The sequence below is a fragment of the Scomber scombrus genome, chromosome 18 (assembly GCF_963691925.1).
Source record: "Scomber scombrus chromosome 18, fScoSco1.1, whole genome shotgun sequence".
In the NCBI taxonomy this organism is placed as follows: domain Eukaryota; kingdom Metazoa; phylum Chordata; class Actinopteri; order Scombriformes; family Scombridae; genus Scomber; species Scomber scombrus.
Genome location: NC_084987.1, coordinates 26208633 through 26225768, shown reverse-complemented (window position 1 = coordinate 26225768; position 17136 = coordinate 26208633). Strand labels below are relative to the sequence as shown.

Below are 17136 nucleotides of genomic sequence, written 5' to 3'. Positions count from 1 at the left end.
GGGATCCGTCTGGTATTGTAGAATTCTAATTGGTCATTGAAACAAACTCACTTATGATAGAAACGTACCGTTTTTATACACTTCTTGGTTATTCAATCATTTTAAAGGAGGGGAATAAATACAGTCAGTGTGCTCACAATAAAAAATGTCAGTGTGTTACATGTAGAGAAGGTCACGTGACTCCAGTAAAAGGACAGAACATTATCTTCATTTCTATTACCCCCCCCCCCCTTTCTCTCTTCCTCACGTCTTTCTCTTTCCATGTCATATTCTGTCAGCCTCAGTTGTTCTGATTTCCTCTCCCATCCGTCCCTGTCTCTGTCACCCTCATTTGAAGCCTCCGTCTCCCTTTGTCTCTCTCTGTTCTGTAGCTGACTGCTCTTTGTGTGTGTGTGTGTGTGTGTGTGTGTGTGTGTGTGTGTGTGCACATACACACACACACTCACAACCCCCCCCCCCCCCCACACACACACACACACACACACACACACACACACTGAATTAGCCTTCAGCTGTGCTCACAGATATGGTGCCATGTCCTCAAGGACTCTCTCTCTCTCTCTCCTGCTCTCTTCTTTTTTCATCCTCGCTTTGCTTTTATCATGATTGAGCAGCTTTCTTTCTTTCTTTCTTTCTTTCTTTCTTTCTTTCTTTCTTTCTTTCTTTCTTTCTTTCTTTCTTTCTTTCTTTCTTTCTTTCTTTCTCGTATCATCTGTTTAATTCAATTAATTTAAGCTTGCCTTCTGTCACTGTCTTAAATAAAGCCTTTGATGCTGAGCAGTATGCTTCTTTTTCCCATAAAGGTCAAAACTTCACTTACTATTAATGGTTTGTAGTAGTGGTGGATTAGAAAATGAAATACTGTGTCAATGTCCAGTTGAAACTCATGTCCTTAATGACCAAGAGTACTCATTGTGATCTGAATGTTGACTGGCAGATGGCCTTTATTCTTTGAGAAGATGTAAATCCTGGACCATATCAAGGTGCTGTCAGACTTCACAGGGTCACTTAGGGCCCTATTTTAACGATCTATAGCGCACGGTGTGAATCACGTGGCACAAGTTCCTTTGGGGTGTGTCCAAATCCACTTATGATATTTTAACGAAGGAAAATTGGTCAATGCTCCAAGGTGCATGGTCCTAAAGTGTTGGAATCCCCTCATTAATCATAGGCGTGTTTTAGGCGTAACATGCTGTAAACCAATCAGAGTGTCATCTCCCATTCCCTTTAATATCCAGGAGTGCTGTCACTTTGGCGGATTGATAGTAGGTAACAGGTAAAGTCAGCAGGGTTTTAATTTTTGAAAGTATCTCAACCTGATCAGTGTCATCTCAAGAATATGTGATAAAAATTGTTCATAAACTGTTTTAATCATGTTAACCTTTCATACAGTGCAGCGGCACTCTCCAAGGTGCTGAACCCCTCCGCCCAAACAAACATATACAGTAGTGGAACTGTCATTCTCATTTAATGTGTTATTTTTACAATTAATTAAATCCGATAAATATTATGATTTACCATTATGACACTTATTTTTTAATATGTTGATGTAATACTTTATTATTAATACTTTATGTAATACTTTATTATTATTTGTACTTTATTAGTCGCGTTCTTCTGCCTTCAAATAGCAACGCGCCACCAATGCGCCTGACCACACCTCATTTTGAGATCAACACGCCCACAGGCGCACTGACTGGTGCAAGTGCATTTGCTATTTAGACAACGCAGGTGCAGGACGAGAAAATGACAACTGCATTGGGAGAAACTAAGACACATGCGTCATGCCCGCCATCCGCTGTGTGCCGAGAGCAAGATGGGGCCCTCAGTCTTGCAAAACCGCCAAATGGTCGTTTCTTTATCACACCAAAGCAAAAAGTGCATTTGGTGGGAAGAGATGCTAAATGTTGGAGACAGTGTGGGTTACAGGGAAGCTGACCATTGGCATGTACAGTCACTGGCCACTTTATTAGGTACACTTGTGCAGTCTAATTCAATTCAATACAACAGCTCAGATTTATGAAGTTTTCAATTTTTGTTAACATTGTCAAAAAGGTGATAATTCTACTTTATGTTTATTATTTAGGTTGTGCCTAGGGTTCATTTTGTTGACAAATAATTTTTGTCATAGTTTTCGTCAACTAGACGAAAATGTTTGTCAGAGATGAGATCCAATCAGAATCACACTTTATTATATTTAAATTGACTAAATCTACTGTAGATTTAGTCGACTATAATCGTATGATATTTAGTCGACTATAATCGTATAATATTTAGTCGACTAAAACTAGACTGAAACTAAAACAATGTAGATGACTAAATTATGAAAAAAATAAGTGACTTTTTAGTCAAAAGACTATGATTAAAACTAAATCAAAATATGCTGTCAAAATGAACACCAGTACTAAGTAATGGTGGTGTACTGAGGTGCATTATATTGCCCCCCTCATGTATGTTAATGGAGTGGACAGGAGTAGGAACACCACTCAATATAATGCACCCTAGTACACCACCATCACCCACTATGACCTCAGTAATAAACGTATAGTAGAATTATCACCTTTCTGACAATGTCAACAAAAAGCTTCATAAATGTAGAATTTATAGCAGAGCTGTTGTATTGGATTGCACTAGTTTGCACAGGTGGCCATTGAGTGTATTTTGCGATTGTCCAGTGATAAGAACCTCCTGGGCAGATATTCGTAAAGCGCTAAAATCATGTTTGATAGCAATCTGCCCTTTAAGTTTTCCACTTTATTCTGCGGACATGTTGATTTTCAGGCGAGACGCCCTGATGAATATATGCGTAGTATTTTGATACCTTGTAAAAAAGCGCTCATGACATGCTGGCTGCTTCCTGAACCTCCCACATTACAAGAATGGATAGATATAGTAAATTATATTTATGTTATGGAAAAGATTACTTTCTCTTTCCGTCTCAAGAAAACAGTTTATTAAGTTAAGTCAAATATGTCAGCAAATGATCATATAATGCTCTTGTCTCTCAACCCTTTATTTAAAAAAAAACACGTTTATATATATATATTTATGTTGAATCCCTTTTTCTAATTTCTTATTTCCCAACCTCTCACAGACTTACGTGTAATACTTTTTTATTGCTCTTATGTGCACACTTCATCTCTCATAAATCTTCATAAAGTTCATAAATCTTGGAAATGTATGGACGGCAAAAGAGATGAATAGATTATACTGCCTCTGTTTGTTAAATGCTTGTATCGCAATCTGCAGTCCAAACATAAAAAGCAACAAAAAAAACCTGCCAAACTAGTACTGTTGGTGGTTTGGGTTAAATATGCCACATCTGGAGCACACCTGTAGCACATGCTGTATACTGTACCTGCTATGTCCATGGTTCAGTCTCAGCCAGGGGCCTTTTTGCACATCTCATCTCTCTCCCCGTGTTTCTTGTCTGTCACTTTACTGTCAACTGTACAAAAAAGGTGTAAAAAAACAAAACAAAAAACGAATCTTTAAAAACTGCATCTCTAACTTTCTGGATCATTCTGTGTTCATTTGATTTTTTTTTTTTTAAATGTCAGAGGAAGAATCTAATGGAGTACTCCTGCTGGTTGTATTATCATGATGACTGTGTGGTCAGCATGGATCCTGCACATACCATGATGAACAGATCCAGTCCCACTGAGTTTAGTGTTTGACTGCAGGGGGTTGTGGGTAACGCAGACCGTTAGTCCATTAATAAATGAAACAACCATGTGATGAGGACATATGGCCATGCTCTGATATGCCCTTGGCTTGCACTGTGTGTATGTGTGTGCGTGCGTGTGTATGTGTGTGTGTGTGTGTGTTTGTGTGTGTGCTTCTGTAAAAAAAAAAGCGGGGGAAAAAAGTCAATAAATTTGAGTGAATTGAGTTGGAAATTGAGAGGGAGATATGGAGGAAGAGCAGGATAGATAGACAATAGACACACGCGGTGTGTGGGCTGAGTGTGTGTGTGTGTGTGTGTGTGTGTGTGTGTAGGACAGAGTCTGTGGGCTGTGAGAGTGGGAGTTATCTGCAGAGAGATGCTTTGACCTCTCTCCCTCTCTTTTACCGCAGCTGTTTTCACACTGCACACACACACACACACACACACACACACACCCACACACACACACACACACACACACACACACACACACACACACACACACACACACACACACACACACACACACACACACACACACACACACACACACACACACACAGGAATACTAGCATACTGTTAAAGGAGAGAGAGGGAGCTGTTTCAGTTGAAATGATCAGAAATATATCAGTTTTATGACTCTATTCTACAACACTGTGCTCTTGTGCTTAAGCAGCTCACTGGCCTCAGAAGTGGAACTGGCCCTCGGGTGCAGCACTGTGTGGCAGCCTGCTGCTCCTTAGCAGTCAGGATGTGTCAAATGCACGGAGCAGCCGTGAAGACTAATGTATTATAACTCCACCAACATGTCCTCCAACCCAGACGACAAAACACGTTATGTCATAACGACTCTATTTTTAAGACATGCATGTTCTCATTTATTTGTATCAAGTGAAATGAAATGATAAAATATTAAACGTCTAACTGGTGTTAACTGGTGCACTCTAGAGTGATACATAGAAGCATGTTTACACTATCATTTGTCTGTGTCTTTCACAACTGTAACAAGTCACTGTTAAAAAATAATGATGGTTAAACGTTTGATTAGGCACAATAAACCCCAACTTGATAGGTTAGGCTAAGAAAGGATTGTGGCTTCATAGTTAACCCAAGATGACCTTTGTCATGGTTTAGGAGGTGACTCTAGACCTGTCACAATAATGTTGGACTATATATTGTCTCAGAATGAATCGCGATAAACGATATTATTGTCATTTGAAGATCATTTTATACCACTAATATAATGATAACATAAGTCTGTTGAAACTTTTCACCATATAAGGTGTAGGCCATATTGCAATTTTTGACTAATTATTTACAATAGCTTTTACTTTTCAGGATGTTTTCACGCTGTTAAAGTATTGTCAACTGTGAGATATTTCACAACAAAAGTCTACGAGGAACCAGGAAGATTTATATATCTTCCTGGTTATATAAGGGGGGGTGGGATTGAAGAGTGGGAGCTATGCTTCTGCAAAAACACAGACTGTCATAATGTTTGGGGACAGAGTTATTTACCTTTAATTCTTCTGCAGTCTCCACTCAGGACGTACACAGTGAGGAATGGAGGACACTACTCGATTAGCCAATGTGACATGAATAGCCTCTTAGCTGCTAATGTGAAGTGTGGCAATATTGAGGTCAAAAAATGATCCAGGTCATGTCCATGTATCATATGATAAGTCCATATATAGACATGATGTTGCTGATAATTATGTTATTATCAATAATTATTGTGACAGGTCTAGTTGACTCGCAGTTGGAAGCAGGATAATATATAATGACTGTGGCCTCTAGAGGGCGCTGACAATTCACTCTCTCTGTTAAAACATGACACAAGATCAACACTGCCTGCTTTACGTGATTGTTAAATATTGCATACATATGAGTATCTGCTGTTGTAACAGAACAGAGACATGGCTGTCGTGAATTCTGTGTAAGATGTTAACAACTGTGATCGACATCTCCTCTGGCTCAGGATCTGAAGGAGGTTTTTGCAGCTTTAATCTTACACAGTCAGACCTTTGTCGCTTCCACACAGACTGAGATTTCTGTTTCCTGCTTGCTGACATCTTGTCACCTGTTCAGAACTAGAAAACCCAGATTTAGGTCAAAGGAGTAAACTGATGAGTAGACTGCACTGACAGCAGGATTCAAAGGTGACAGAGCTGTCAAACATGCCACAACGGTAACATAAGTAAAGTATAGTTGTCACCCAAAGAATGAGACGTTTTAAGGCCTTACTGCTTGTTGAAATCTATTATCTTTGTATTTAATGGTGCTGTTTCTAAAACATTTTTCTACTGCCGTCACAGTTTGTATGATTTTGCTGTGCAGATACAAAGTAACAATATCTCTCCGGAGTGAAAGGTCCTGCTGGAAGTGAACGTGTCTCCTTCTGTTCAACATAGACTTGAATGAGAAGCCAATGCCATGTCTGACTGCTCCATAAGGCCAGCTTCTGCAGGCTTCTCTTCTCTCTGCTTCCAACCAGCCAGCCAGCATGCTGTGGTGTGCACTTGTGTAATAGATTGGAAATAGCATCGTACAACTATAGATATAATAGCGATTGCACCGGTGCTGCTGTGCTGCTGTGCGGTATTAAAATGCATTCAGAGGAATATTTCACATTTGTTCATTTTTTTGGAGGCTGTTTTTTGTATTTGTTTTTCTTGTGGTTATAGAATCCAGTCTGTCATGAGCTCCATGTCATCACACCTGCTGGCCATACTGGAAGTCCAAACGCTCATTAATTTCTGGACACACACACACACACACACACACACACACACACACACACACACACACACACCGGCTGGTCATTTAAGGATCCTTATGTATGAATATGGGTACAGCGATGCCTTACTTAACATAGAAGCATTAATCCATAATCCTATTGGTCCCGTGTATGGCAGGTTTAGTTTTACAAATTAGACCCTTTAGCTCATTTTTTCTCGCTGCTGTTTACCCCGTAACCATGACAACCGCCAGTGAGAGGCAGGGGGGCAAGGAGAGAGGAAGTACTTTACGACAGCAGATGGGAAACCAAACCTTTTGGCTGGCAGGCTCAGTGGGCTCCTGGCTGCAGTTTGAAAAGAAACACACACACGCACGCACGCACACAAACGCACATACACACACCCTCTTTCTGGCTGTCACCTCTGCCAGAACATGGAGCTCGGCAGATTTATTGTCATTAGTGCCCCCGCTGTGTAAGGTGGGGAGTGCAAGCAGACATGCTGAGCTGACACGGCTTCATCTTTCTGTCAGTGTGCCATCAATCCATTCTGTGTTTCTTCACGAGAGATCAACTGCAACCCTTTTGTTACTTCCTCTCTCTCCTCTCTCCTCTCTCCTCTCTCCTCTCTCCTCTCTCCTCTCTCCTCTCCTACAGGTAACTGATGATGGATCTGTTCGGCAGAGGAGAGCTCGGGCTGCTGGGAGGAGGTGAGGGGCTGAGAGATGACGTGGGCGTATCCGGTATCAGCTGGTCGGCCAATCGGCTCCCGGACGATATGTACCCGGCGTCGGGATTGGCCCTGGCTGCCGCCTATCATGACATCAAGACCCGGCTGGCCAGTCTGGAGAGAGAGAACAGCAGCATCAAGAGGAAACTCAAACACTATGAGTTTAAGGTGGAGAGCAGCACACACACATATGCAACACACGCACACATGCACGCACGCACACACACACACACAAACATACAGAAGGCCTGAATGCATTATTTTCCTCTCTTCTCCCCTAGTTTCCTATGATCAGTACATTTGGAGAGGAGAGGACACTGTGTTGTTCCTGTGAGCCCATCATCAAGGATACCAGTGTTATCCAATCAGAGACAACCAACCTACAACAAAGGATCAACTCTCTCACTCAGGAGGTACTCACAGCAGAAACACTATCACCACCATTGTAATAGAGAATAAATAAAGATTGATTGATTGATTGATTGAATAGTTGTAGTAGTTGTGCAATTTAACTTGCAAGTTAACTTTGACAGACGTCATTTTAAGGGTAACCCTAACCCTGCATCGATAAATGCAAAATGTGACAAAAACTTAAATGATGACGTACATGAAGCTTTGAAGTGTGAATCATCATCATCAGTCACTTAAATGTCAGTCAAGCCTCCGTCTGTGTGGATACTGTAATGTTCATACATGACACAAACAGAAACCTTATATTTCCATCATACATTGACTGCTGCTCTTTTAATGACGTCATCTTGTCACGTCCTCTCCTCCTGCTGCTATACTTTAACTGGCACCGACTGGAGAATTTATGTTTGTTTGGAGCACCAACTCCTAATATTTACAGTAATGGATGGAAACATGCGTTCATTTGTGTTTTCCTTTGCCGATATTCTGGAAATAAATGTAAAATCTGCTCTAAATTTGGATTAAAACTTGATGAATGATTGTTATGCATGGGCGTTGGAGGCATTGAAAATGTTAGACAATCTTTTGGGCAGGCTGCCATTAAAAATAAAGGTCTGATGTGGGACTCTAACCACTGACTTTCCAATTATAAGGCATGCACCCTAAACAAAAAGGCTGGGAACAAAAGGTGAACAAAATATGAAGATTTTAAGTTAATGTCCTGATCATCTTGTTGGGACGGTGTTTGACTCACCTTAACTCAGCTACCTGGCATCAATTACAAGCTACGATCAGCAGCGCTTGTGTGTGTGTGTGTGTGTGTGTATGTGTGTGTGTGTGTGTGTGTGTGTGTGTGTGTGTGTGTGTGTGTGTGTGTGTGTGTGTGTGTGTGTGTGTGTGTGTAGGTGTGCGCACTGTGTGAGAATCTACTTGTAAGGTAGCAGTGAAAACATGGGATGGAGTTTCATTGATTTGGACATTCTATCAAAACAGTGCTGAGTGGATAGACTGATGTACTGTTTATAGCCATGGTTAAAGTGTGTGTGTGTGTGTGTGTGTGTGTGTGTGTGGGGGGGGGGTAGTTTGTTCATCATTTCTATTGGTTATCACTAAATTCATTTGAGAATCTGGAAACATGGCTTCAACAAAGTCTGAATGGGCTTGAAGTTAAAATTGAAACAGGAAGTGAATCTGTAATCAGTGATGAATGTTTAGTTACAGTTAATAGACAGTTTAGGGGGAATCATTTTACAGTTTGTCTGGTGCTTCTTGTTTGACTTCTTTCTAGTAATGATGGACAGAGCCCTGAAATGCTGCATCTACAGACTGAGGAACAGTTTTTATCCTTCAGCCATACACCGACTGAACTCTCACCCTCCAATCCCCCTCCCTCCCTCCCTCCCCCACCACCACCCCCACTATAATCTTAATTGCATCACCACACACTGATGTGCAATAATTGCATATGCACTATAGCCTATCATTTCTACAGCACTTTATTTGACCTTATTTAACAGTTCATGTGTGTGTATGTGAGTGTGTGTTTTGAGCAGAGTGAATGGAAACAGTTTTCTTTTATGAGAGACAGCTCATTTCATTGTATATGAACACGCAATGACAATAAAGGCATTTATTCATTCATTCATTCATGATGGTGTGTAACCTGAGTACAGTGTTATCATTACTGATGGTTGAAACCACAGCTGTAAAGCCCCAAGTCAAAGATGAGTCCTGTGTCTCTGTCTCAGCTCCAGAAGACTAAGGAGAGAGAGGAGAGGCTGGAGGAAGTCATCCAGGCTTATGAGAAGATTCACCTGGAGAAAAGCAACGTACAGAGAGACTTAGACAAGATGGTAAACACGTTCACACACACACACACACAGAGACACACACATCAATGATTCATTATAATAAAATGCTGTGCCAATAATATTTTGTGTGTGTGCTCATGTGTGTGTGTGTGTTTGTGTGTGTGTGTGTGTGTGTGTGTGTGTGTGTGTGTGCGTGTGTGTGTCAGACCTCTCTAGCGGAGCAGCACGTGGAGCAGATCTGCAGTCTGGAGTCGGCTCTCAGGCAGAGAGAAACTTCCCTTCAGAAACTCAGCGCTCAGCTCCGCAGCAAAGACGTACATCAGCCTCAAATGCACGCCAGCCTGGACGTCCCCAGAGGTCAGGGACACAGTCAGATCATGGTGGTAGCAGGGTAGGGGGAGAGCACACGAGCAGTTTGCCTGGATCTAGGAGGTTCTGCTTGTTGCCCAGAAACTGGTCATCTCCAAGAAATATTCTGGCACAGAAACCATTTTTGCACTTTTGTACAGATTAAGCATCAAATTATATACACTGTCGCCCATAAAGTTGGAATAAAATATTTTTTACTTCTTCTCATGAAATGATTGTGACAATGTGATTTATTCTTGATAGATAAAGTGTATATATTCTCAAAATTGTATTGATCAATCTCATTGCACTGAAAACAAAATTATTCCAACTTTATGGGCGACCATGTATATATATACCCGAATAAAAAAAATGCCAAACACCAAATAAACACCCAGATCCAGCATGAAACCACAAACATGTAAAAAGAGTGCTGATCATTTAGGAATTGTAGTTTGAGATCATTGTGGAGCAGTGCCGTGTAATTCAGACTGAAGGTGCTGTCTGTGTGGTGTTGTCAGAGGGTCGAGGGCCGACCCTGCAGAGCTCCCGCAGCCTGGACGCGCTGTCAGATCTGAAGCTCCAGCGACTAGAGGCCGAACTGGAGGGGGCGCGGCACCAGGCCGAGGGGGCGTGTCAGAGGGAGAAGGAGCTGAGGGCCAAGCTGCAGAGGCTGCAGCAGGAAGTTGCTCAGCTGCAGGAAGCACAGAGACAGGTAGGCCTCCAGATAAGACTGTGGCTCAACATCAGCTGGTTGAAGATGATAAGAAACCCGCTGGAATATTCTTAAATTGAATGATACTATCATATCTGTCCTATGGTTTACCCAATCAGTAATTCAATCCATAGAGTGTCTTTATATATATATATATAATAATGATAATAATAACTTTATTTATATAGCATCTTTTAAAAACAGAGGTTACAAAGTGCTTTGACAGACAAAGCAAAGACAATACAATACAGGCCAACATTAACAAGATGAAAGTAGGAGACAATGAAATACAGTATAAGGAGATGATGAAAATATATCATGTAAAATAAAACAAAATGAAATTTAAAAAAACAGTAACAATGAACAAATAACATCACATAAAAGGAAGTCTGTAGAAATTTGTTTTGAGAAGTGACATTACCGATTCTGGGAGCCTTATTTCCTCAGGCGGGACAGACCAAGATGTGCTTTAAAAGTGATCAGTAAAATCTTAAAATCAGTTCTAAAAATGAACAGGGAGCCAGTGGAGAGAAGCCAGGCTTGGGGTGATGTGATGTCATCTGTTAAAACCAGTCAGAAGCCGAGCTGCTGCGTTCTGACAAAATTAGGTACCAAGCTTTAAGTGAATGCAAAATGTTATGTTCTGAAAACATGTTTGATCTTCATCATGTAAAGCTTGTGTTTAAATGACTTGCTCCTCGACCTTTGTGCAAATACATGAAGAGACTACAGAGCTGCTGCAGAGTTCAACTGGAAACTGAAAAGTCTCATTCTGCAAAATATCTTCCGCTCAGGAGCAAAAATCTGGAACTTGCAACTTGAAATTAGTCGCACACATCACCACGTTATAAAAGACTCATCAAATCTCGATCAAGTCAGCAGCAAACCTGTACTCATGTCTAGTTTTATGTCTTTTATTGTACTTTGCGTATCTTCTTTTTACCCGGCGCTTTATTGCATTTATTGTACGGCTGTATTCAGTTTAGCTTCTTTTTTATTTTACTGTTAAAATTATTTTCACAAAAGCCCTTCTAGGAACAGCTGTTGGAAATTAGCATCTGCTATAAACACTGTGATACTTGCATCAGACAGCTGTTTCAGTTCGTAATAATATTAATAAAATTATAATAATAACAATAATAATAATAAGTTTGGCAAATTTGATGACATTCAGTGCGAAATTATGAGTAACCACAACGGAATGGTGCATGAGATGATATCAGCAGGAATTAGAGTTATAGGAATGTAGTGAATTAAACAAAGAAACACATTGAAATTGAATACAATTTAGAAATTAATTGCACATTTACAGCAGTACAGATATTGCAAATTTTGGCCAATGAATGAATTTAAGAAAATATTACAGGAGAAAAATAACCTATTCATTAGCAGATGATGTCTCTCTCTCTCTCTCTCTATCTCTCTCTCTCTCTCTCTCTCTCTCTCTCTCTCACACACAGGTTTAGGAGGGAGGGAGGAAATAGAATACACAATACTCCCTAGAGCACCACTCACTGTGTGTTATTCATTTGAAAATAGTCCCCCAAAAATGCACAATTTCCTCCTGTCCAGCTGTAGGCTTATCAATGTAAAACTACTTAGGGTTAACTCTTAAAATTCAGACTAAGGGGAGCCACAGATGTCACATTTCTTCAACCATTTAGTCCTTTGTATGATGAACAATCGATAAGTAAAAATCCCAAAATATGTGTAATGAAATGTAAATGTAAATGGTAAATGGATTGTACCTATATAGCACTTTTCTAGTCTTTCAACCACTCAAAGCACTTTTACACTACATGTCACATTCACCCATTCACACACATTCATACACTGATGACAGGAGCTACCACACAGGATGCCAACCTGCTCATCAGGAGTTAATGCAAGATCATGACAAACTAGTTGATATGATGTTTTATTGAGAATTTAGTGTTATTAAGGAAGTTGAATTATTTGGTACAAAGTTTTTATGGTTACACCACTTAGACATTTTTTGCCATAATCCTTTTTAAAAGCAGAAATGTGATGCTAAAAAAAATAATGTGTGCAAGTTATTCATATGTTTATTTTCACATTTTAACCCCTTTAAATTGGACTAAAAACACATGGACACTAAAAATACATCATTGACCCAGAAATGTGTGAGATAAGTAACCGCAGCTCTCTGTCAGTCACAGGAGATGGCGCCACACTGCGAGCACTGTGACGTAGAGTGGATAAAGAAAGCCGGGGACGAACAGTGAGTCTTATTCCAAAGAGGACAATATTTGGATATTTGGAATCCAAAATTTGGATTTATTTATTCAGTTGCTGTCTCTGAATGTTGCAGGGTGAACCTAGCGTTAGCCTACACTGAGCTAACTGAGGAGTTGGGTCGTGTTCGCAGCCTGGCTGTCAAACAGGGTGACCTTCTGAGACACGTCTCACAGGAGCCTGGTAGGTCACGTTTTTTTAGACTTTTGAGTCACTTTCCTTCAAACATACAAATTTAGCAGGCCTGAGCTTCACTAATAAAGTTTGTGCACATCCACTTATTACAATGACAGTATTACCATAGAGGTTCATGGTATAACTTTGTAACACTGAGAACACAACAAAACAGTCTCCTATTAGCCTGTTATATTTATTAGAAGGTGTTGTATGGTCTAAAGCAGTGGTATCCAACCCTGCTCCTGGAGAGCTACTGCCCTGCATGTTTTAGGTATCGCCTCACTAACTCGTTATCAAGCAGCTGAGGCTCGTCAAAGGGCTTGATAACGAGTTGATTATTAGAATCAGGTGTGTTAGAGTGAGGAGATACCTAAAACATGCAGGGCAGTAGCTCTCCAGGAGCAGGGTTGGAGACCACTGGTCTAAAGGCAGTGGACTGTGGTCTGAGCCCGACATTTTTGGGAACTATTGAACTCCTTTTGGGACTTTATTAAAGAGAAGAATGCCAGTTAAAAGTGAGGTTAAGAGCTTCTTTCCCTTGAAATGAGTCCCCAAACGTTGGTCAATTCGAAAGTCACATGACTGAGTGTTACATTCACAGCCAGTGTCCCTAATGGACAATCAATAATTGACATGTTTTGCTGGGGAATGTCTTAATTCCCAATTGATGATTGGGAATTAAGACAAGTTACAAGACGTATCCCATTGAGTATTGGGACAAAGCTCTATTTCAGTCCTTGAATTTACTTATTCTTCTTTTTCTTCCCCCTCCAGTTTCTCGTCCTCCCCTGGCTCCTCAGCGTCTCTCCCCAACCTCCCCCCAGCGCCCCTCCCTCTCCCCCGACAGGCTCCTCCCCACCCCCTCTCCCCCGCTTTCACCGAACAACGGCCCAGCCTCCTACTCCCATCAGCTAAGCAGCAGCCGCCTACGTGCCAAGTTCCAGGGTCGCCGTAGTTACTCGGAGGTGAGGTCATTTTTTTGGTGCAGTGAAACTTTGGAATTACTGCATCGAGAAGTTCGGAGATACAATCCTTAAAGTCTTTTAACCTCCTCTTTCTCCAGGTGTCTGACCCATCCGCCCTCCACAGGCCCCCGGTTCGCCTGATGAGGGATCCGGTATCCACCCTTCCCAAACCTAGGCCCCTCCTTGGGGAGACTCAGAGTTATGGCCAAATCAAATCCCAGCTCCGTACCTCCCTGGTGGGCCTGGTGAGGCCAGCGTCGGCTCACGGAGCTGGAGGGGACAGAGGAGGAAGTGGAGGAGAGCGGGCAGGGGGCAGCAGCCTGAGCAGTAGTCCTCATCATTGTGCTCTGGACCGGGGCTTCCCATTGGCTGCTGAGGTGCCACTGACAGCTTTCATAATCATTATTAACAAGCTTATATACCTACATAGTAACCTGTTGCTTCTACTGTAGGTAACCATGGAAATGAGTTGAATTATGTTCTCATATTCAATTACATGATTCATATCAATACTTTCTCATGGGTAGAACATTAACATGGACAAATAGTATGAGATAACAAAGGCAAATCATAGGGAAACATAATAAGGCAGGATAACACTAGGCCAGCATCAACTTAATATCAATGTAAAACTACTTAATATATCATGGTTGCTTACTACTAGTATAATAGTTAGGCCTGCCCCCCCCCCCCCCCCCCCCCCTTACATTATTATACTATTATATTATCATTATATCAGTTGTATAAAATGATCTTCAAATAACAATAATATCGTTTATCGCAATTATTTCTGAGACAATATATTTTTCCAACAAAAGTAGTTTTCATGACAGGACTGTTTTCACATTAAAAGCCTTCTATCCGCTCAAAATATATAAATCTTCCTGGTTCTTGGTAGACTTTTAATGTGAAATATCTCAAATGGCAATCAAACTTAAGAAACACTTTCTTTCATTCCTTAACCTCCAGTTATTTTCACAGTAATCATCATGTCCCTCCTCTTATCCAGGTGCATCACTTCTGTCACCTTGACGACCCCCCTGAGCCCACCCCACTGGTGACCCCTCCCCAGTCCTCTGATGATGAAGAGGTGATGAATGATAATAATAATGTGTGCCACTCTTGTGTGTGTCTTTAAAGCAGTGTTATTCACTGTGAAGATGTCTGTTATAGGATGTGTGCACCTATCTATCGCCGGCTGCCAGCCCACCTCAGACGCTCGGCGCAGCTGGGATTGGCTCATCATCGCCTAGGGAACAGCCCCTCCACCCTTCATTCCCATCTCCGAGGAAACAGCCCCACCATCCCTCTTTCTCAGCCCCAGAGGGCCCTGCCACCCTCTCCTGCCATCTGCCTCCCTACATGAACACTGAGCACGCTCAGTCATGGCCCTCCATTAATGTGAGTTCTAAACAGTGGAGAGGATTACATAAAGTGGTTAATAGATTCTTTTCTATTCCCTGTGGGGAAACTAGGTCACTGCAGCAGCAAAAAGAGGATTCACATGAAAAAAAAGAGGAAAGGGAGACGAAATATGAAACATTGTTTTATATAATACAGGACTGAAAAGGTATTACAGCATAGCATTAGAACTTAATGAAGCAGAGGAAAACTCATTTATTCTAAATAAAAACAGGAATGTAAACATGTAAAATTAAATATTTTAGGAAGAACCAAATATGACTAGTTTGATTCAGTAAGTTACTTGCCATATTTAGGCCTAATGATTTTTTAAAAGCTGCATTAACACATTTTGATTGGCCAGACTCTGACACCCAATTAACAAAATCTACCTACCAGCACCCCTATAGCTCACTAATTTACACGTTTTAATTAACACATATTATGTTTGTTTAATCTGCACAAGAAGCAAAGTGTAAATAAATGACAATTGCTCATTTTTTAATGGGTGTTATGTCCTCTATAGTTTCTTGGCAACCAATAGAGACCCCAAGAAGTTACTATGACACTAGTTTCCAGCAGGAGAATGCTGTGTGTTACTGAACAGGAACATATTAATGAGTCTTTGTGTTGATTAACGTTGTCTTCAATCTCTGGCATCAGCAAATCTAAACAACTACAATCAGCCTGAACTCACTAATCACATTTCTTGCTGTCTCTACTTAGTGTTTCTGTAGTTGCCACAGCAGTGATATGGAGGCCTATTCAAATGATACATTCACAGACAGCTACGGTGTTCCTATGGTGGTGCATCACCTCCATAGCAATGTTGTAACCATGTATAACCCTTTAAATCCAGCTGAAGGCCTTATAGCTATGGTTTGGTCTTCACCAACTTGCTATCAGACATTGTGATTTGATCCATTGTTAGTATAAAATCTTCATTAATGCATCTTTAAAAAAGAAAATGAAACTTAGTTCAGACTCTTGCTGTAAGTTGGGGTTCAGTAGTTTGAAAGCTGTTTTTCTCTGTCTTTAGTTATGGATGGAGTCAGAAGAGAGTGCCGTTCGTAGCTGTCCTCTGTGTCAGCTGACCTTCCCAACTGGTTACCCTGATGATGCCCTCATCAAACACATCGACTCCCACTTAGAGAACAGCAAGATCTGAACCTTCTGTCAAAACCCATTCCAACCAGAGGTGGGAATTTGACCCATCTTGATTGTTTTCTTGTTTTTTTTTGTGTGGTTTGATGAGCCTGCATGCTCCTTTCAGCTGCCTATGGAACAGCACTCCTCTGGTACTACATAAGGGTTACATGCCTTGCTCAAAAGGGGCACTTACGTGTGCCCTTCTATACAGACTGTGGAATCAAACCAGCAACCTTCCACTAACAGTACACCTCTGTTTTTCTACTCTTCAGACTCAAGTGCTCATCATTTCATTTCCAGATTGTAAATCTTTCTAAATCACTTTGGTTCATCGAGGACATGCATACATAATATCTCTTACAAAGGACCATATCAACAGTTCTATGAGTGGCTTTTATCAAATGCTGTTTTACTCTTTTCACAACCCAGCTCCTCATTTGTATATAGATCTGAGTGCTGCAGAACTGGCAGATGTAGAAAAGACAATAGAGCCACAGATACACTGAAGCTCCTCTGGTAATGTAACATACTGTATATACTGGTCTGACTGGAGTACCGAAGACAGAGGGTTCAGTGTCAGAAGCATCTGTTGTTTTTCACGTCCCCAGCATCAAACCATCCGGACGTAACCACTATCATGTGTTTTTGTCTTGATTCAAAATGAGGATTTTCAAGATTTCTGGACCTCCGATGAACGCTGAACTCTTTTAAGATCAAAGAATTTAGAGGTGGAAAAATCATCTGCACAAATAATTTCAGTGAGTAAATA

General features: G+C 41.0%; 1 protein-coding gene across 1 annotated transcript; it reads left to right on the top strand.

The window, feature by feature from the left end:
• The first annotated feature begins 202 nt into the window (after positions 1-202).
• On the top strand, positions 203-16386 carry LOC134000171 (TANK-binding kinase 1-binding protein 1-like). The gene is made up of 13 exons (XM_062439507.1): positions 203-224; positions 7064-7302; positions 7416-7547; positions 9294-9398; positions 9563-9713; positions 10226-10419; positions 12594-12661; positions 12752-12867; positions 13627-13817; positions 13916-14194; positions 14827-14907; positions 14991-15218; positions 16258-16386. The coding sequence occupies exons 2-13, from the start codon at positions 7069-7071 to the stop codon at positions 16384-16386; spliced, it is 1908 nt and encodes a 635-aa protein (XP_062295491.1). The 5' UTR covers positions 203-224; positions 7064-7068.
• Positions 16387-17136: the final 750 nt, after the last annotated feature.

Coding starts and splice junctions, on each gene's coding strand:
- LOC134000171 (XM_062439507.1), top strand. CDS start 7,069: ATGATGGATCTGTTCGGCAGAGGAGAGCTCGGGCTGCTGGGAGGAGGT. Junction 7,303..7,415: donor TCAAACACTATGAGTTTAAG/GTGGAGAGCAGC, acceptor CTTCTCCCCTAG/TTTCCTATGATCAGTACATT. Junction 14,908..14,990: donor AGTCCTCTGATGATGAAGAG/GTGATGAATGAT, acceptor TGTCTGTTATAG/GATGTGTGCACCTATCTATC.